Here is a 22351-nt window from a genome sequence, read left to right as displayed (position 1 = left end):
ACCCCCCTTAAATAAACCTAACACTACCCCCCTGAAGATCATCCTACCTTTAGCCGTCTTCAGCCAGCCAACCACCGATGGAAACGAAGAGGGGATCCGGACCGGCAGAAGTCATCATCCAAGGGGCGCTGAAGAAGTCTTCCATCTGATTGAAGTCATCATCCAGGCGGCGTCTTCAATCTTCATGCATCCAGAGCGGAGCGGAGCCGAGCCATCTTCAGACGAGCCTACGCGGAGCCATCTTCTTCCACCGACGACTGAACGATGAATGACGGTTCCTTTAAGTGACATCATCCAAGATGGCGTCCCTCGAATTGCGATTGGCTGATAGGATTCTATCAGCCAATCGGAATTAAGGTAGGAAAAATCTGATTGGCTGATCCAATCAGCCAATCAGATTGAGATCGCATTCTATTGGCTGATCGGGACAGCCAATAGAATGCAAGCTCAATCTGATTGGCTGATTGGATCAGCCAATCGGATTGAACTTCAATTTGATTGGCTGATTGGATCAGCCAATCAGATTTTTCCTACCTTAATTCCGATTGGCTGATAGAATCCTATCAGCCAATCGGAATTCGAGGGACGCCATCTTGGATGACGTCACTTAAAGGAACCGTCGTTCAGTCGTCGGTGGAAGAAGATGGCTCCGCGTAGGCTCGTCTGAAGATGGCTCCGCTCCGGATGGATGAAGATTGAAGACGCCGCCTGGATGATGACTTCAATCAGATGGAAGACTTCTTCAGCGCCCCTTGGATGATGACTTCTGCCGCTCCGGATCTCCTCTTCGGTTCCATCGGTGGTCGGCTGGCTGAAGACGGCTAAAGGTAGGATGATCTTCAGGGGGGTAGTGTTAGGTTTATTTAAGGGGGGTTTGGGTTAGAGTAGGGGTATGTGGGTGGTGGGTTTTAATGTTGGGGGGGTTGTATTTTTATTTTACAAGAGCTGATTTCTTTGGGGCATGCCCCACAAAAGGCCCTTTTAAGGGCTGGTAAGGTAATTGAGCTCTTAACTTTTTAATGTAGAATAGGGTAGGGCATTTTTTTATTTTGGGGGGCTTTGTTATTTTATTAGGGGGCTAGGATTAGGTGTAAGTAGCTTAAAATTGTTGTAAAATTTTTAAAATGTTTGTAACTTATTTTTTTTATTTTTTGTAACTTAGCTTTTTTTATTTTTTGTACTTTAGTTAGTTTATTTAATTGTATTTAATTGTAGTTATTTGTAGGTAATTTATTTAATTAATTTAATGATAGTGTAGTGTTAGGTTTAATTGTAACTTAGGTTAGGATTTATTTTACAGGTAATTTTGTATTTCTTTTAGCTAGGTAGTTATTAAATAGTTAATAAATAGTTAATAACTATTCTAACTAGCTAAAATAAATACAAAGTTACCTGTAAAATAAAAATAAATTCTAAGATAGCTACAATATAATTATTATTGATATTGTAACTATATTAGGGTTTATTTTAAAGGTAAGTATTTAGTTTTAAATAGGATTAATTTAGTTAATAAGAGTTATAATATTTAGATTTATTTAATTAATATTTAAGTTGGGGGGGTTAGACTTAGGTTTAGTGGTTAATAATTTTATTATAGTTGCGGCGGTGTAGGGGGGCAGGATAGGGGTTAATAAATGTATTATAGGTGATGACGGTGGGGGGGGGCAGATTAGGGGTTAATAAGTTTAATATAGATGGCGGCGGTGTCCGGGAGCGGCGGTTTAGGGGTTAATACATTTATTATAGTTGCGGCGGTGTCCGGGAGCGGCGGTTTAGGGGTTAATAACTTTATTTAGTTGCGGCGGTGTAGGGGGGGACAGATTAGGGGTTAATATGTATAATGTAGCTTGCGGTGGGCTCCGGGAGCAGCGGTTTAGGGGGTAATAAATTTATTTAGTTGCGGCGGTGTAGGGGGGGCAGATTAGGGGTGTTTAGACTCGGGGTACATGTTAGGGTGTTAGGTGCAGACATCTCCCATAGGAATCAATGGGATGTCGGGCAGCAGCGAACATGAACTTTCGCTATGGTCAGATTGATTCCTATGGGATCCGCCGCCTCCAGGGCGGCGGTTTGAAAACCAGGTACGCTGGGCCGGAAAAGTGCCGAGCGTACCTGCTAGTTTTTTGATAACTAGCAAAAGTAGTCAGATTGTGCTGAACTTGTGTGCGGAACATCTGGAGTGACGTAAGAATCGATCTGTGTCGGACTGAGTCTGGCGGATCGAAGCTTACGTCACAAAATTCTACTTTTGCCGGTGTAAAGGGCTGGATAACTTAGGCGAATCAGCCTCGCCACAAATACGCTGCAGAATTCCAGTGTATTTGAGGTTGACGGCTTGATAACTAGGGGCCAAGGAGGGGTATTTGTCCGGTACAAAAGAACACAGATACAGTATGGAGCTTCATGCGGTCTGTAACAACAGACTATCACATGCATAGTTCCTTGTATGTTGGTACCTGTCACCCTTAGTGATCTAAAAGAACTTTGGCTTTTGATTTTAATAAATTGTACATTTGCTTTAAGCATTTGTCATTGTCTGTAGCTAATTATTTTGAGCTGTTGAAGCTCTAACTAATGTGAGTATTCTGGGTCTGCCTTCCATCTGGGGAGTAAAGATTTACACAGTATTATGCTGTGATGTGTTTATTTCTCTTTCTTTTGAGAAACATCATTTGAACTATTTGTATTTGTGGGACTGTTTCCATTCAAGACTCTTCATTTTATTATTATTATCGGTTATTTGTACAGCGCTGGATATATTCCTGCATATTGGTCTGTATTATTATCACTATTTGTGTGTGGTTTTTGTTGCACATTTTATGTTTTAGTTTATATTATTTGCTGTGTTAACCACATTATTGTGATGTTTGTATTTATTATTATTTAAGTCTTAAAGTTGTCAAGAGGGGACATGAGAAAGTCCTTATTGGTCCATTGAACAGCCAACCTGCAGTAAAGATTGAATTTACAAACATTTTACCACCAAATGTATTGGTTTAGATTCCAGTTATATAGCTAAACTTGTTAGTTATTTTTTTCCTGCTCAGCATATATAATTGATGCTTTAAAATAACATTTCAATAACAAGCCATACAGTGTATTTATGCTGTTAACCCATTAGACAGACCTTTTTGATAAGTGTTGTAACATCTAGATTTCCTAATTCTGATGTCTGAAAAGAGCAGTGAGGGATCTAGACTTTCCCCCCAGTTTATTTTGATAATGTATTCCATAGCAGTCTGAATTAAACCAATGGTGGAGTGACAAATCTTCACAAATTGATATGTGTTTAAACCTCTATAAGACCAATTTCACTACATCTTTTTAAGCTGTGTTGGGGCTTCTAAAAAAAGTCATAAACACGTATATAAAACATTAATATTTAATTTAAAAAAAATAATAATAAAAAGAATTGTTTTTGCACAACCAATACCTAAGTATAACATTGCTAATTGGCTGATAGGGACAACTCTTACAGCTGTACAAGCATCCACAAGCTTTTACAATGAAAAACATAATTTATGCTTACCTGATAAATTAAATTCTTTCATGGTGGTGAGAGTCCACAATCCATTACTCCTGGGACTTAACTCTTCTCTACCTCTAGAAGGAGTCCAAGATTCCCAAATTCCAATAACCCTATAAAATCCCTCACACATACCTCACTCTAACTTATAGCCAAGCAAAGTGATTTAAGAAAAAGGAATAAAAGGAGCCATTAAAGGAGCAGGGGAAAAAATCTACTCTAAAAAACACAAAGGTGGAGTCTTATGGACTCTCATAACCATGAAAAAAATTAACAAATTATGTTTTCTTTTATACAGGTAGTCCACAATCCATTACTCCTGGGAACTAAAACTCAAGCTGTTGGGCCATGAGATTTTTTTATACACTTTTATCTGCCTGAAGAAGAACATTCCTATCAAAAGCTGCTTCATAAGAAGAAAAAAATATAAAAATGGTAGGAATTCTGAAATAATGCCAGGAAAAACCATGATCTACACACCAAGAAATAAAGGCCTTCCAGACCTTAAGATAGATTTTCCTATTTACAGGCTTTACACGCCTGAATTAAGGTTTCAATCACAGAATCAGAGAAGGATTAAACATTCAATTTCCATGCTATTAAGTTCAGAGACTTGAGATCCAGATGGAAAATGGACCTTCAGACAGAATATCTCACCGCAGAGGCTGGACATTAGAATCAGATCTGCATACAAGATCCTGCGAGGCAAAGCTTGGGCAGCCAGGATTACTGAAGATTTTTCTATTCTTATCTTGGAAATCACTCTGGGTAGAAGTACCAGAGGAGGAAACAGATAAGCAAGGTGAAATGACCAAAGAACTACTAGATCATCCACTAACTCTGCTTGAGGATCCCTGGACCTTGCAAAGTACCTGGGAAGTTTTTTGTTCAAACGAGAGGCATCAGATCTATCTATGAGAGACCCCAAAAAAACACAATCTGATTGACCACTCCCCTGGATGTAAAAATTGACAACTGAGAAAGTCAGCTTCCGAGTTGTTCACCCCTATAATATGAATTAATTAATTAAGACCTCCTTTAAAAGAGAATAAATATGTTCAACTTTTAAACAAAAAAGGAAATATCAGGTTCAACACCAGTTGAAGATTCCTCATCACAAGAGGAAGCTTCACCATCTGAAAACATAACAGTATCCCTGGTTTCAGGGCACATAGAACTTGTAGAAGGTAAAATCTGAACTGACCTTTTTAGGCTTGTTTGAAGGCGGGACAGCAGACAATGCCTCAGAAACTGCAGCCTTGATTACAATTTTTTTACAGTAGATGAAGCATTATCAATATTCTTCTGTAATGAACAAACAGAAGGTGCATTAATACCCAAATAAATAGCGTTAGGTTGGTCTGATTGCATTAATAATTCAAAACATACCTCAGCTTTTTTACAATAACCACACCTAATAATGGTAGAAAGGTGTTTAGGGGACTTGTTTCTTGGGTAGATTTAGTAACAGAACCAGACTGCTCCATTATAGCATATAACAAAGCAATACAATAAACACCATAACCCCCTTAAAAAGCTCTTGAGGAATGGAAGTCACCCCCTCTTAAGTAGCTTTTTAAATAAACTCACAGGTACAATGCGCGCTAAGCTGAACAACAAAATAGAGGACATTAATAATGCATCCGAAGGGCAGTTCACGCTCATCAGAATGAATTAGGTGTTCAAAAAAACCTAACCGCAATAAGGAATTAAGCGCTCCAAAACCCGATGTGCACATAGCCAAGGACTGTGTACGAATGTGAGTAAATCAGCCGAAGTGTGAAAGAACTATAGTAAGACTAAAGGGACGTGCCCTAAACCGACCAGCATTAACCTGACGTGTGCAACCTCAACGCACGTAAACCTAAAGGCCAACGTGTAAAAATTCAAAGCGAGCCAAAAAGGCTGATGTGTGCAAAACAGCAAGGGGAATAATGTAAAGGATTCTGCCCTAGGGCCACATATTTTAGCAAATATACAAACTAAAGAGTTCCCATAACATAGCTATAAATGTTAATAAATTATACTTACCAATAGACACTAGTCCACCAGCTAATAAGCAGCAGATAGCAAAACCAGTACTGAAACATATCAGCAGGGAGGCAAAAGACAAGTCCCTGTGACCAATTATGGATGATTTATGAAAAATTTCCTATGAGATGAAAACAAGAATCACAAACCATATCCCATATTCATCCCTCTGATAAAACCAGGCCTCAATAAATACTGAAACCCCCTTTCTCTGAAGAATCAAAACACATCCTCATTCTTTAACCACCTTCAGGGGAGGCAAAGTAAAAACTGAAGTATTGTGTCAGATGAGAGGGGTTTTATAGAGCTCTTGGAGTTTGGGAATCTATGCCTCCTCCTAGTGGAAGAGAAGAGTAATTCACAAGAGTAATGGATCGTGGACTCTCACCATCTGTATGAAAGAAAGTAGATTTATGGAACACAAATGTGTTTTTTCAATAAACCTTAAACACATGTTCATAAAAGGTTGAATCCATTGTATAGTTAGCCAGGTGAGGAGGTGGTAAAAAAAATACTGTTGAAAATGTCAAATGTATACAGGCATGTGAAATTAGTTGAACCACAATGAAATCCAGTAGTAAAATCTATTGCTAAGATAAAACTGTTGTCATCGTTAATTAAGAATAATTAATAAAAAGAAGAGCTGCCCCCCCCTCACATACACACACACACATACACTCTCCTACACAAACACATACACTCTCTTACACACCAGACAGTGAGAGGGTGGTGAGAACATCTATAAACATCTTTAAAAAATTAGGGATAGACTGCCTAAATTCAGGACTGTCCCCCCCCAAAAATGGTCTTGTCATCTTAATAAAAGGCAAAACAACTTAAATATTTTCGTAAGTAGACTTGTTTGTTCTAAGCACATAGATAGGCCTCCAAAGACGTGTTTCCAATGACTTGTTATACCAGCTGTGAATCAATATTTTAGTACCTCTCTCACTTCACTGAGAGTATTATTTCTTCAGCACCTTCTTGTTTACATATCTTTTCTATAATAGTACTTATGTACCAACATTTTCAGTATAGGGATACAACAACCAACATCAGCTATTTCAAATGTCAAAATAAAGGTAAATGGAGTATTTGTACAATGTAATATACTCCAGCAGGTAAAATGGATAATAGGGAACACATTAAAGGGGAGAAAAAAAATACATACATACATACATTATAGTTTTAATACTAAATTTGTTTTCATTACATATACTAATACAATTATCAAATATTTTGGAGCATGCACTTCAAAGATGTTCTTTACCAACTTAAAGATTGATGTGGGCTGTAATAATGGACTTTATTTCTTGGTAAAATGAGCAATACATTTGAAAATAAATATTGTTAAATACATATATATTCTGCTAAGCGACAATCTGTTAATTAATGGAGAGTGTAACCAGTTTTGTAATGCAATAGATTTCTTTATGCAGTGTCAATTTCTGTTGTGTTAGATACACATATATTGCACATTATTAGATAGTTGTCAGAGTTGGCTTTGAGGAACTTGATTATAAATTGCAGGGAATAAGTGCATTTAGATTCCTTTTGAATGGTTAGGTCATGCAGTTCACAAAGTGGTAGACCTCTAAAACTCAGAATGGGGCCACTGATTGCTGAAGCATGTAGCGTCTAAAAATCGCCTATCATCTGTAGGATCACTTCCCAAACTGCCTCTGGAAGCAACACCAGTGTGGGAACTGTGCATTGGGAGCTACCTGAAATGGGTTTCCATGACCTGGCAGCTGTACACAAGCCTCACATCAACATGAGCAATGCCAAGCATTGGCTAGAATGGTATAAAGCACACCGCCACTGGACTCTGGAATAGTGGAAACATGTTCTCGGGGGTGATGAATCACGCCTCACTATCTGGCAGTCTGATGTAAGAATCTGGGTGTGCTGATGTCAGGTGAATGCTACCTAACAGAATACAAAGCGCCTACTGTAAAGTTTGATGGAGGAGGGATAATTGTCCAGGGTAGTTTTTCAAAGTTTGGGCTAGACCATTGAAGGATCATAGTAATGCTACAGAATTCATAGACATTTTAGGCAACTGGGTGCTTCCAACTTTGTGGCAACAGTTTAAGGAAGGCCTTTGCCTGTTCCAGCATGACTGTATCCCTGGGCACAAAGTGAGGTCCATGAAGACAGAGTTTCACACAGCCCTGACCTAAACCCCATTGAATAACTTTGGGATAAAATGGAATGCTGATTGCGAGACAGGCCTTCTTATCCAACATCAGTTCTTGACCTATTAATTGCTATTTTGGTTAAATGACACAAATCCCGCACAGATACATTCCAAAATCTTGTAGAAAGCCTAATCCAGAAGAGTTGCGGCTGTTATAGCCACAAAGGTGATGGGGGTGCAACTTTATATTAATACCCATGGTTTTGGAATTGAGTGTCCAACAAGCTCATATAGGTGTAATAGTCGGGTGCGCACATACTTTTGGCCATAGTTTATGTATAATAAAGACCTGTGACTTTATATATTTTGCAGGGTCATGAAATGTGTACCCAGTCCAGTCTGAGAATGCAGTCCCCTTTCGTGTTTTGTATATGTCTAGGGTGGTTACATAAGTCTGTGAACCCTGAGTTGTTCCCAGTTTGATTGAGAGCTGGCATTTGTATGGCTGTATTAGGGACCCAGGTTTTAGAAGAGACCTTGGTGTGGTACCTGGGCTTGTCTCATTTGGACAGATGCAGTAACTAACTCTTCCAGTTTTGCTTTTAATCTTAGCTGAGAGCTTGTAAGCGAGTGCTGGACTTTCTCTGTGTGTTGTATTAATTTATTTTGTAATTTTCCCTATGGGCTTTGCACCCAGACTTGTCTGGGGTTAACTGCCTGTGACTCTGGAGACAGCACAGCTTCCTGAGAGTGCTATTAGCACCCAGGGCTGAGCATGTTGCAGGGTCATAGGATGTAGCCCCCTTCCGTGTATTGTATATATATATATATATATATATATATATATATATATATATATATATATATATATGTGCTTGAATAAATATGCTTCAGAAGTTTTTTAATTTACATTGAATTTCTGCAAACTCAACACATGGGTAGATATAGTACATGTTTGCTCATAGAGAGAAGCAATCATATTTTTATTCTTTTGATGCATCTGGGTAAATCTTGTTCTTATTAACAACAGCTAAAAAATACTAAAAACATGAAATAAAAGATTTAGTTACAGCCTTTGCCGAAGAAATGATCAGCCCAATTGGCACCTCCAGTATTTTGGTCTTAGCATTCACTTACTTTGCTGGTTTATAACAGTGTTAAAAAAAAAATATACACAAGTAAGGGTGCACTAGATAAATGTACTCTCCCTAAAAAAAAGTTAATAGATGGCAGTCATAGGCTGAAATGGGTGTACATAGCCTGGGTCTGTATTCTCAGAATAAACTGGGAGCGCATACCCCGACGCAGATAGCTATCCTAGAGCAGACTGGGTGTGAAATCCACAGGGTTGGTTATAACCGTAAATAGGTATAGACAAAATGCAATAAAAGCTAAAAGCCTAAAAGTTTCCTTACAGCTATTGGCCAACAGATTAGACCAAATGCCTCTCCATAGCACCTATCTGGTAATATTTAAGTCCTAACCTCCGGGTCAGCTCCAGAACGAATGCCCCCCCCTTGGAGCCAACCCTGCCTAACCTTAGTCTTCCTTGCTTTTCTAACTCAATGACTGCAAACATTTTATGTTACACCAGATGATTACTTTGTTCTGCAGTTGTTTTGTAAATGAACATTTATAGGGAAGCACAGTCCAGTGCATTTTTTTTAAATTCTGCTTAGCTATATTTTAATGTGATTTAATTAAGTTAGCATCTGTGTAAACAGACATCAGATGTTTCCTTATAAAACACAGACTGCACAAATATTGTTTTCTGAAAACGATGCAGCTGCTTGACTAAAAAAGGAATGCAACACAAACACTCTATTTTTTCATATACAAGACATTTAATTCCAAGCAACGGCTGCAAGTTAATGATAATATTTATATTCTTCAAAAGAAATGTGTTCACTTCAAATAGATTTTTCTCTTCTTAGAGTCAAGCATTTTAGAAATGGGCCTCTTCAAGCATATCAATGAATTAGATATTACACAAAAATGAAAGCCCATTAAATAGCACTTTACCCAAAGTCCTTCGTGTAGAGAGTGAAGCAGACACATATGAAATATCATAAGAACCTTTTTGTACTTTAAAGAATTAAGTGCAGAGCGAAAGTGTAGTGATGGTACATCCAGGTGTTTAAAAAATGCAAGGATTTACCATCACTAAAAATAAACTGTAGTTTAATTTATCAGTTACTAAAAAGGGTGCTAAATTAACTCACCCTATCTGTGCCTTAGTAGATCACTCCTGCCGCCCACAGTACAGCGCTCTTTACCAATGAGGTGACGTTTCCACCTCTAAACCAATAGCCGTGCTAGGATGTCAGATGACACGCACAGCTTTTGGTTTAGAGGTGGAAATGTCACCTCATAGAAGAAGAGCGCTGTGCCGTGGGTAGATGGAGCCGCTAACTATAGCAAGGTGCCGCGGCACAGAAAGGGTGAGTTTAGCACCCTTTTTTTAGTAACTGATGAATAAAACTACAGTTTAATTTTTAAATGCTAGGATTTACCATCACTTTAAGTTTAGTTGGATGTATGAACGGGGCCGGACTAGGAATTCAAAGCAGCCCTGGAAAATTTTATGAGCCCCTCATATGAAAGTGGAGAATTTTATAGCAACATAAGTGGTGTTCTCTCAAAAATATAAGACATGATTTCTTATATGACACCTACAGATACAGGGTAGTCATTTGCCTTAATTGGTTTTGACACGTTAATGGACAGTAAACAGTTTTATGTTATGCATAGTAAAACACCTTTGTAATAAACTTTCATTATTTATTTTGCCCCTTTGTGTGTTAATTTAGCTCAGAAAAGTGTAGATTTTTTTGTCATTGCTGTGAAAGCAAACTGTAGATTTATAAAGGCTAACAATGCTACATGCCTTTCTTTAAGTGGCTGATAAGTGCAAAGCAATGCACTTTACACTAGGCATGGGCAGATATTCTTATTCAGCATTCGTTTACTAGAAAAACGCATAATATGGCTGCAGACAGTAGCATTCTGCTATTTTCTGCACTTTATTTATGTAAACGTGCAACACAGATCTGTTGAAATGCAAAGACGTTAATTTGTTTAAAAAATGATTAGACTTGGCTGATGTTATTCTATAGCAAGACAACAGAAATGCTTTGTAACTAACTACTTGGGGGCTATTTATCAAGTGTCTGGCGGACATGATCTGCTGTAGCGAATCATGTCCGCCAGACATCGATAAATGCTGACAGCATACGCTGTCTGCATTTATCATTGCACAAGCAGTTCTGGTGAACTGCTTGCGCATTGCCACCCCCTGCAGATTCGCGACCAATCGGCCGCTAGCAGGCGGTGTCAATTAACCTGATTGTATGAGATCGGGCAGATTGATGTCTGACCCGCCTCAGAGGAGGGTCTTAAGACTGCTGCTTCTTAACTCCTGTTTCCAGTGAGCCTAAAGGCTAACACGGAAACAGGGTTATACGGCCCCATTTGGGCCGTGATAAATTGGCCCCATGGTGTTTACTTCTGTAAGTGAAGGTGATATCTATCAATAGGGAAATTATTTTAGCTTGCATGCTTTAGGACAAAGGCTTATTTTTCAGACCTGATAAAGGGTCCACATTGACATAAAGCTTCCAAACTAAAACATCTTAGGCAAGGTAGGGGTGGTTAAATGCTGGTCCAGGGGGGCCTTCAAATATTTTCAGGGCTAGTCTGATTTCCCAGTCAGGCCCTGCTGGTAGCTGAAATATTCACCTCCCTGAAAGATATGGAGGAAGCAGTACAGCGTTGGTTGTACTCAGCCCTTCAGGAGCAGCACATAACTTGGCTGATGTGTGAGAGTGTGCGAGAGAGCAGTGGACCAAGTCCTTGCTTCTCCTCCAGGAATATACGAAGGGAAAAAAATTGGAGGGAAAAAAGATTGGAACTGACAACGTACCCTTTCTGTGTTGGGACTTATTTATTTCATGCTTACTATTGGAGGACTTCCGGACTATCATTACTCACATATAGCAATGTTATTTACTTATTGCATCCATGAAAGGGGGATTATATAGTGCATCATATCGTTTGTAAAAAGTGTGTTTTGCCAAAATAACCTTTCTGGTTATATACAGGAGTGTGTAGTGCTTTCTGCATCTGTTATGCCGTTCACCTTTTTCTCATATTATAGATTATAGGGGGATTGTTTTAAGTTATTAGGGGTAATCGATAAGCAAATAGTTTGCTGTAATGCTGTGGTTTAGACCCTCTTATTTTGTTATAAGCCTATCAAGCTTGAAATACCTATTACTGATGGGCCCCTACTTTAAATGTTCATATTAAGTGTTTGAATACTTCCTCTATATGTGTACTGAGATCATAGCTAGCACTGTACGAATGTAATTCCTTTTGAGCCTGTATCCCTCAAATAACTACAACTTTCTACCCTTTAGGTTAGTTTTATTTATGAAAAATATATGCAAGGAGCATATAAATAGGGTGCGCCTGGAAAAAAAGAATTCAATGCACGAAATGCGAAACTAAAAAATAATAAATATAGTGCAACTCAATAAATCTAATAGATTGTAGAAAATACAATATGTCAAAATTGTGCTGCCAAATAGAAATACACTGTGTGCAAAAAATACAAATAAGAGAAACGATACAAATATTCAAAAACAATGTAACCAATGATACAACCTGGATGCACTGTGTATGTGATTAAGTGCTAATCAGAAAATGTTCGAGAGATAATATATGTGGACATCCACAATAAGTGAAAAAGTTCAAAGTAAGGCAGCTCCTCTTGAAACCGGTGGTGGATCGGGAAATCTAAGAAGTGAAGACAAAAACAAGAGAGCGCCTCATGGTGTGGTATTGTAATAACAAATGTGGAAACAAAGTGAAACAGGTAATGAACAGGCACTCACAAACGAGATAACACTCTAAAGAAGTGCATGCGAGCAGGCTGACCTTTAACAGCAGTCAGTACGCTGAGGGGCTAAGTTTTGTCGGTGACACGCCAGACAATAGAAGGGCAAATCTTGTTAGCCACACTGTTGGAAGCTTGTGTAATCCTGCAATAAGCGTGAAAGGGTAGACACTCCTCCTGACAGAGGCGATGGAAGGAAACGCACATTGGCGCTGTACTGAGAGGAATAGAAGACTGGACCAATGCTATCTGTAAAGATTCTGTAAAACCGACACTTATAAGTGCCCAACGAATGCTTCTCAAAGCTTCGTATACATACATGTGGAAAGAGTCCAAATGTGGTATAAAATAAATGTTTAATAGAGCAATACAACGTGTTTCTCGGCCGTTAAGCTCTTGGCCGTTTCATCAGGTAATATACAAGTTTGGCCTAACATGAGGCTTTAAAAACACAACGATGGGGTTTGATTGGGCGAAAGTTCCGCCATTAACAATGTTACAATACATCTGGTACAAAATATACGAACAATAAAAGAGAAACAATTAGTCTATTGGTATGTAACTGAATGGATATCAATAAAAACTAAGTTAAATTCTAAAAGATATACAATCTAACACTGAGATAGTCTTAAAAGAATATTTCAAAAAATAAAACAATAATAAAATGTTTTGCATGTTGCAAAAAAAGAGACCGTAATCACTATAATATTAGAATATATAGTAAAAAATATTATAATAGATAATACTCTAAAAGATGGTTAGATCTTAGAAATACATGTGAAATATATATTCACATTTGGTATATAAAAATGTATGTGGTATGAAAAATTGGCAGTGTGTGTATTAATATAATGTGTAAGCTAGCAAAGGCATGTATAAAAATGTTTATGTAGAATAGAAGTTTTAGCCTAATGGCTGAGAGACAAAAAAATAGAAATATTCAATTAAATGCAGCTAGGTCTAGGTTGGAATTTAAACCTGGGGCGCGATCCGATAAAGATCGTAGTTTGCGGCGCAAGCGAGGGAACCCCCGCCGCCCGTAGTTTCAGCTCGCAACTCAAGCTATCCAATATACAGCGCCGTCAGATGCTAAAGTGCCGTAAGACGGATAAACCAGCGATGTCCAGAAATCTGCGTAAGTACAAATTTCTGGAGTCGCCAGTGACTTACGGCACTTGGTTCAGCCAATCGGATTGAACTTGAATCTGATTGGCTGATTCAATCAGCCAATCAGATTTTTCTACCTTAATTCCGATTGGCTGATAGAATCCTATCAGCCAATCGGAATTCGACGGACGCCATCTTGGATGACGTCATTTAAAGGAACCTCATTCGTCGGGAAGTTGTCGTGCCGGATGGATGTTCCGCGTCAGAGGAGCGAAGAAAGAAGATTGAAGATGCCGCTTGGAAGAAAACTTTGCCCCGATGGAGGACCTCTTCTTTGCCCCTTGATTGAAGACATCGCCCGGATGGAAGACTTCTTCTCTGCCGCTTGATTGAAGACATCGCCGGATGGAAGACTTCTTCTCTGCTGCTTGATTGAAGACATCGCCCGGATCGGATGAAGAGTTCTGCCCGGCTGGGTGAAGACAAGGTAGGGAGATCTTCAGGGGGCTAGTGTTAGGTTTATTTAAGGGGGTTTGGGTGGGTTTAGAATAGGGGTATGTGGGTGGTAGGTTGTAATGTTGGGGGGTGGTACTGTGTTTTTTTTTACATGCAAAAGAGCCGATTTCTTTGGGGCATGCCCCGCAAAAGGCCCTTTTAAGGACTGGTAAGGTAATAGAGCTGTTAACTTTTTAAATTTAGAATAGGGTAGGGAATTTTTTTTATTTTGGGGGGCTTTATTATTTTATTAGGGGGCTTAGAATAGGTGTAATTAGCTTAAAATTCTTGTAATCTTTTTTTATTTTTTGTAATTTAGTGTTTGTTTTTGTAATTTAGTTTATTTAATTGTAGTTTAGTTTAGATATTTGTAGTTTATTTAATTTATTGATAGTGTAGGTGTATTTGTAACTTCGGTTAGGATTTATTTTACAGGTAAATTGGTAATTATTTTAACTAGGTAGCTATTAAATAGTTATTAACTATTTAATAGCTATTTTACCTAGTTAAAATAAATACCAAGTTACCTGTAAAATAAATATAAACCCTAAAATAGCTACAATGTAATTATTAATTATATTGTAGCTATCTTAGGGTTTATTTTATAGGTAAGTATTTAGATTTAAAAAGGGATATTTTAATTAATAAAATTAATATTAATTAGATTTATTTTAATAAGAATTTAGTTAGGGATGTTAGAATTAGATAGGGTTATTATACTTAATATATATATAATATAATAACGATATTAACTATATTAACCCTAATATAATTAGAGTTAATATAGTTAATATAGCTGGCGGCGGTGTAGGGGGATTAGATTAGGGGTTAATCTATTTAATATAGGTGCCGGCGGTGTAGGGGGATTAGATTAGGGGTTAATACATTTATTATAGGTGGCGGCGGTGTAGGGGGATTAGATTGGGGGTAATACATTTATTATAGGTGGCGGTGGTGTAGGGGGATTTAGATTATAGGCAAAAGAGCTGATTTCTTTGTGACAATGCCCCGCAAAAAGCCCTTTTAAGGGCTGGTAAAAGAGCTGAATTCTTTGGGGCATGCCCCGCAAAAAGCCCTTTTAAGGGCTGGCAATAGAGCTGTTACTTTGGGGCAATGTCACGCAAAAGGCCCTTTTAAGGGCTGGTAATAGAGGTGATTACTTTAGGGGGATTAGATTAGGGGTTAATTAATTTAATATAGCTGGCGGCGGTGTAGGGGGATTAGATTAGGGGTTAATACATTTAATATAGCTGGCGGCGGGGTAGGAGCTCACATTAGCGGCTAGTTAAATATAGCTGGCAGCGGTGTAAGGGGCTCACATTAGGGGGTAGTTTAATGTAGCTTGCGGCGGTCTAAGGGGCTCACATTAGGGGGTAGTTTAATATAGCTGGCGGCGGGGTAGGAGCTCACATTAGGGGGTATGTAATGTAGCTAGCGACGGTGTAGGGGGATCAGATTAGGAGGTTATACTTTTAATGTAGCTGGCGGCGGGGTCCGGGAGTTTAGGGGTTAAATATTTTATTAGGGATTGCGGTGGGGGATCGCGGTTGACAGGTAGATAGACATTGCGCATGCGTTAGGTGTTAGGTTTTATTTAGCAGATCGCGGTTGACAGGTAGATAGACATTGCACATGCGTTAGGTCTTAGGTTTTATTTTGTAGCTAGTTTAGGGAGTTACGGGGCTCCAATAGACAGCGTAAGGCTTACTTCGGCTGCATTTTGTGGCGAGGTGAAAATGGAGTAAGATTACGCTGTATATTGGATACCAAACTGCGCGGGTTTGGTATACCTGCCTATGGCCCAAAAAACTACGGGCGAAGGCAGAAATATACGAGCGTAACTTCTAGGTTACGCCGTATATAGGATACCAAACCCGCGCAAATTTTGGCGTCACCGGCTTCTGCGGGCGACGCTGTATATCGGATCGAGGCCCTGATGGCCAAAGAGTATTAAGTTTGTGTATCCAAAAAGTCTCACGTTGTCTGAGTTTAATGATTCTATTGTAGTCTGTGGATGGCTGAATATAAAACTGGAATTACAATTAGAACATTTTTCAATTGGAAAATTCTCTCCAGTAGAAAAAGATGAAAAAGTTTTTTTTTGCCAGACATGATATATTTGCATGTGTTACAACCCTTTTTTCCACATTTGAAAATTCCTGTCTGACTCAAAAAGGTGGTAGGTCTTTTTTTGATGTTTCTTTGGGGATTAAAATGTATGTGTTTAACTCTTTTACTGGGAGCTAGCTTACCCCTAAGGGTTGGAGCTCTTGTATAAACAATTCTTGGATATTTTCCTACTAGTGTCTTCAAAACCGGATCTTTAATAATAATATACCAATGTTTGTTTAGAATCTGTCGTATTTTTTTTTAATTATTATTGTATTGAGTGATGAACGTGGGATCAGTGGAAAAAGAGCCATCTTCACTTTTTTTAGAAATAATATTGTTTGTACTGTTTGTATTGTTTCTGTTAAGAAGTGAATTCCTATCCAAAAGTCTAGCTTTGTTTAAACAATGATTTAATAAATCTTTAGGGTATCCCTTGTTCAAAAATCTGTCATAAATGATATGACTCTGGGAATCAAAAGTTTCAAGATCTGAACAGTTACGTCTAATTCTTTCAAATTGGCTGTAAGGTATATTTGCCAACCAGCTTTTTTGATGATTACTAGTAAAATTCAAATAGCTGTTACTATCCACTTTTTTTAAAAAAAAGTTTTAGGTTACCTTCAAGGTCCCAACTAAGTGTGGGGTAATCGATAAGCAAAATATCGATATATTTGGGCGGCAGACATTTCGCCCTTCCAAATAAAGATGAGATCATCTATGTAGCGGCCATAGAACACCAGATTCACCCCAGCTGAGGAGTTGTAAATTTCCTCAAAAATGCCCATAAATAGGTTGGCAAAGCTGGGAGCAAATCTAGGCCATGGGCACCTTTGTTCTAAAACTTTTTTTTAAAAAGTGGATAGTAACAGCTATTTGAATTTTACTAGTAATCATCATAAAAGCTGGTTGGCAAATATACCTTACAGCCAATTTGAAAGAATTAGACGTAACTGTTCAGATCTTGAAACTTTTGATTCCCAGAGACATATAATTTATGACAGATTTTTGGACAAGGGATACCCTAAAGATTTATTAAATCATTGTTTAAACAAAGCTAGACTTTTGGATAGGAATACACTTCTTAACAGAAACAATACAAACAGTACAAACAATATTATTTCTAAAAAAAGATGGCTTCTTCTTTTTCCACTGATCCCATGTTCATCACTCAATACAATAATAATTTTTAAAAAATATGACAGATTCTAAACAAACATTGGTATATTATTCTTAAAGATCCAGTTTTGAAGACACTAGTAGGAAAATATCCAAGAATTGTTTATACAAGAGCTCCAACGCTTAGGGGTAAGCTAGGTCCCAGTAAAAGAGTTAAACACATACATTTTAATCCCCAAAGAAACACCAAAAAAGACCTACCACCTTTTTGATTCAGACAGGAATTTTCAAAGGTGGAAAAAAGGGTTGTAACACATGCAAATATATCATGTCTGGCAAAAAAAAACTTTTTCATCTTTTTCTACTGGAGAGAATTTTCCAATTGAAATTTTTTTTTAATTGTAATTCCAGTTTTATTGCTTATGTTCTAGAATGCATTTGTGGGGTACAGTACGTGGGGCGTACCTCTAGGAAAGCCAGGGTACGCTGGGGTGAACATTGGCGAAATTGCAAGAATTGCAAAAAGAAAAAGATCAAAAACAGCGTCCCAGATCATTGCCTCAAGAAGCATAATGGCAACCATGAAATTTTTAAGTACTATCCCATAGAATATATTCCGCCATCCACAGACTACAATAGAATCAATAACCCCTTAAGGACAAGGCCATTTTTCAATTTCTTTCCCTTAAGGACCAGGGCTATTTTTAAATTTCTGCGGTGTTTGTGTTTAGCTGTAATTTTCCTCTTACTCATTTACTGTACCCACACATATTCTATACCGTTTTTCTCGCCATTAAATGGACTTTCTAAAGATACCATTATTTTCATCATATCTTATAATTTACTATAAAAAAATTATAAAATATGAGGAAAAAAATGGAAAAAAAAACACACTTTTTCTAACTTTGACCCCCAAAATCTGTTACACATCTACAACCACCAAAAAACGCCCATGCTAAATAGTTTCTAAATTTTGTCCTGAGTTTAGAAATACCCAATATTTACATGTTCTTTGCTTTCTTTGCAAGTTATAGGGCAATAAATACAAGTAGCACTTTGCTATTTCCAAACCACTTTTTTTTCAAAATTAGCGCTAGTTACATTGGAACCCTGATATCTTTCAGGAATCCCTGAATATCCCTTGACATGTATATATATTTTTTAGAAGACATCCCAAAGTATTGATCTAGGCCCATTTTGGAATATTTCATGCCACCATTTCACCGCCAAATGAGATCAAATAAAAAAAAAATCACTTTTTCATTATTTTTTTCACAAACTTTAGGTTTCTCACTGAAATTATTTGCAAACAACTTGTGCAATTATGGCATAAATGGTTGTAAACGCTTCTCTGGGATCCCCTTTGTTCATAAATAGCAGACATATATGGCTTTGGCGTTGCTTTTCGGTAATTAGAAGGCCGCTAAATGCCACTGCGCACCACACATGTATTATGCCCAGCAGTGAAGGGGTTAATTAGGGAGCATGTAGGGAGCTTCTAGGGTTAATTTTAGCTTTAGTGTAGTAGACAACCCAAAGTATTGATCTAGGCCCATCTTGGTATATTTCATGCCACTATTTCACCGCCAAATGCGATCAAATAAAAAAAAATGTAAATTTTTTCACAATTTTAGGTTTCTCACTGAAATTATTTACAAACAACTTGTGCAATTATGGCATAAATGGTTGTAAATGCTTCTCTGGGATCCCCTTTGTTCAGAAATAGCAGACATTTATGGCTTTTGTGTTTCTTTTTGGTAATTAGAAGGCCGCTAAATGCTGCTGCGCATCACACGTGTATTATGCCCAGCAGTGCAGGGGTTAATTAGATAGCTTGTAGGGAGCTTGCAGGGTTAATTTTAGCTTTAGTGTGGCTCCAAGAATGACGCACAACGTAAATGAAATACTTTGGCGCTAATGACAACTGGAAATGACGCAACTCGCGTCATGGCAGATGCAACCTTGTGCAAGGAAACCTGGCATCAACTAAGACGCCGGAAATTACGATTTTGCGTCACCGAACGTACCTGCACGCCAAAAAATTATCGCGCCAAGAATGAATATCAGCATTTTGTGACCTCGCAAGCCTAATTTTGCCCACGAAATTTAATGAAAAAGCAGTCAATTTTGAAGAAAAGACTATAGCCCAGGTAAAATAACTAACTACATATGTTTCCCAATTTAAAACTGATAGTCTGCAAAAGGAAATATACATAAACCTGACTCATGGCAAATATAACTACAATACATATATTTAAAACTTTATATTAATACATAAAGTGCCAAACCATATCTAAGAGTGTCTTAAGTAATGAAAACATACTTACCGAAAGATAGCCAAACCAGTACTGAAACAGAATCAGCAGAGGTAATGGAATATGAGAGTATATCGTCGATCTGAAAAGGGAGGTAGGAGATGAATCTCTACAACCGATAACAGAGAACCTTTGAAAAGTTTTCCTGTAAGGAAAACCATAGAATCAATAGATGATACTCTCTTCACATCCCTCTGACAAACACTGTACTCTGAGAGGAATCGGGCTTCAAAATGCTGAGAAGAGCATATCACAGAAGAAAATCAAGCACAAAGTTACTTCACCACCTCTATAGGGAGGCAAAGTTTGTAAAACTGAATTGTGGGTGTGGTGAGGGGTGTATTTATATGAATTTTGAGGTTAGGGAAACTTTGCTGTTGCTGGTAGGATTGTATATCCCATACATCACTAGCTTATGGACTCTTGCCAATTACATGAAAGAAATAACAAACACTCTTGCATATCTTCATTCTTTACCCACCTCCAGTGGAGGCAAAGACAAGACTGATTACCATAGAGGTGCAAGGGTTTATATAGAACTCTGAGGTTTAGGAATCTTTGCCTTCTCTTAGTGTCAGGAAAGGTAATTGCCAGGAGGACTCAGTAATAGATTGTAAACCCTTATCACTTATATGAAGGAAAAACAAGTTTAAACCAAGAAGACTAAGAGAAAGTGATACATTTGACAATGTATGTATAGATACTTATGACTGCTGCTTCTTAACACGTGGTAAGCAGCCTTCACAGCTTAGTAAAAGTAAATCTTTTGAAATACTTGTTTTTGAGTAATAAATGGTGTGAATGTGTAAAAACATACATATTTAAAGTATTTGTTTGCCTATTTTAATAATAATAATAATAATAATATAATTTGGACATTTTTAACCCACCCAAAGCCAATTTCTACAAATGCCCATGTTTCGCTTGTTGAATAAATTGTCTCTTTATTTTGTAGGTTGATGTTCTTAAAGCCGATATGGAAAGTGCAGAGTGGAAGATCCTGGAAAATCTAATTTTAGAAGGTGTTATTGAACAAATAGGTCAGCTTGTTCTCGAGATTCACCTCCATTGGCCTGGTTTTGAAGTTAGTGGAAATGATAGTACTGTTGTCAGATACTGGTATAGCCTCTTCAAAGAACTAGAGCGTAAGGACTTCAAGCTTTTCTACACTTTCAAGGATTTATCAAAACCACAAATGTTCCTTAGAAAAGAAGACTACAATGCAAGCAGCTGTTATATTCTTAGCTGGGCAAACACCAGGTGGACATAGCTCTGAAAGTTAAAAATTATTATGTGCATAACATACAATGTGATAACCAAAGGTCAACAACACTAACTAAAATATTGTTGTGTTGTATGATTCTTAATGAAGGGAAATACTAAATTTGCAACATAAACTTTTATATAAAAGACTGTGCCTTGGACTAAAATGAACGTACCTTAAACTGAAATGATATACAGCAAACAAGCATGTTTAGCAAACAAGGGGCCAATGAATCTGCAAACAGGACTGCCTTATCTCTTACTCACTGGCATACATTCACCAAACTGAAAGAACCCTTGCAATTCCTTTTTATGTACCCGTTTTCCACAATGACTTTACAAGATGGCTCAGGAAGTAACGTCATTTTTTCTATGAAAAAAGTGCCAAATGCTTAGGGGATTGTCTTACTTTGATACTTTATATCTTCTGAGGTAAATTTGTTTGGCATACTGTGCAACAGGATATTTTTTAAAATCACTTTATATAAGGTTAGGGACGATATAGTTAATTTGATTTAAAAAAAAAAAGAAGTAATTTTAATGTAATAATATTAATAATGAAATATTTAGTGAGAGAAAAAACACAACTGGATTGTGTTTAAAAGAACTGTGATTACAGTTGTATTTTTATGTATTTATTTAAAGTCTATCAAATGTAAAAAAAAAAAAAAATTAAAATGCAACTTACATCCAACAGGTTTTTGACCGGTTATGCAGCAATGTTTCTTCATTCAAATAAAAATAAAAAACAAAATCAGACAGTAGTGGCACTGTAGGTCTATTTAATTAAAGATTTGCTGATTACATTTTTTTTTCTCAAAGCCTGCTTATTTTTTTTAGTGAGTTTATTTCTCATTCATTGGTTATAGTAATATACTTTATAACCTCTAAGTTTGCCTGTTTCTGAGCCCCAGCACAACAGCTAGCCAGTGCTAGTTTATGTTCACATATAGATAACATTGTACTCACTCCCGTGGAAAATAATTGTTGGGCAAGAACCAGCACTGATTATCTAATATGCAAGATTGTTAAAAAAAAAAAAGAGATATAGGGTAGTCTGCAGTGGCTTAGATACAGCTAATCATTGAGGTAAAACGTATATTAATATAACAGTGTTGGTTATTCAAAACTGGGGAATGGGTAATAAAGGGGTTATCTTTTTAAACAATAACAACTTTTAAGTACTGTCCCTTTAAGTAGATAGTTTATCTAATATTTTATTTTTGCGCTATGTAGTGTTGCATGTATGTAACATGGGGAGCATTGGTTTCCCAACCTTTTGAATTTCATAGCACTTTTTTTTTTCCTTTTCAACTAAATCTCCAGAGGGAGTTTCCATACAAACAAGT

The 22351-nt window shown here is 37.4% G+C and overlaps 1 protein-coding gene across 1 annotated transcript in view; it reads left to right on the top strand.

The window, feature by feature from the left end:
* Window positions 1–21808, top strand: part of METTL24 (methyltransferase like 24) — a 153634-nt gene extending 131826 nt beyond the window's left edge. Inside the window, exon 5 of the mRNA XM_053710852.1 lies at window positions 20695–21808. Coding sequence (XP_053566827.1) covers window positions 20695–21009 — 315 coding nt within the window. The 3' untranslated portion in view covers window positions 21010–21808. The remainder of the gene's footprint in view (window positions 1–20694) is intronic.
* Window positions 21809–22351: the final 543 nt, after the last annotated feature.

This window comes from Bombina bombina, chromosome 4 (genome assembly GCF_027579735.1).
Source record: "Bombina bombina isolate aBomBom1 chromosome 4, aBomBom1.pri, whole genome shotgun sequence".
NCBI classification, from domain to species: domain Eukaryota; kingdom Metazoa; phylum Chordata; class Amphibia; order Anura; family Bombinatoridae; genus Bombina; species Bombina bombina.
This window is presented reverse-complemented; position numbering and strand designations above follow the sequence as displayed.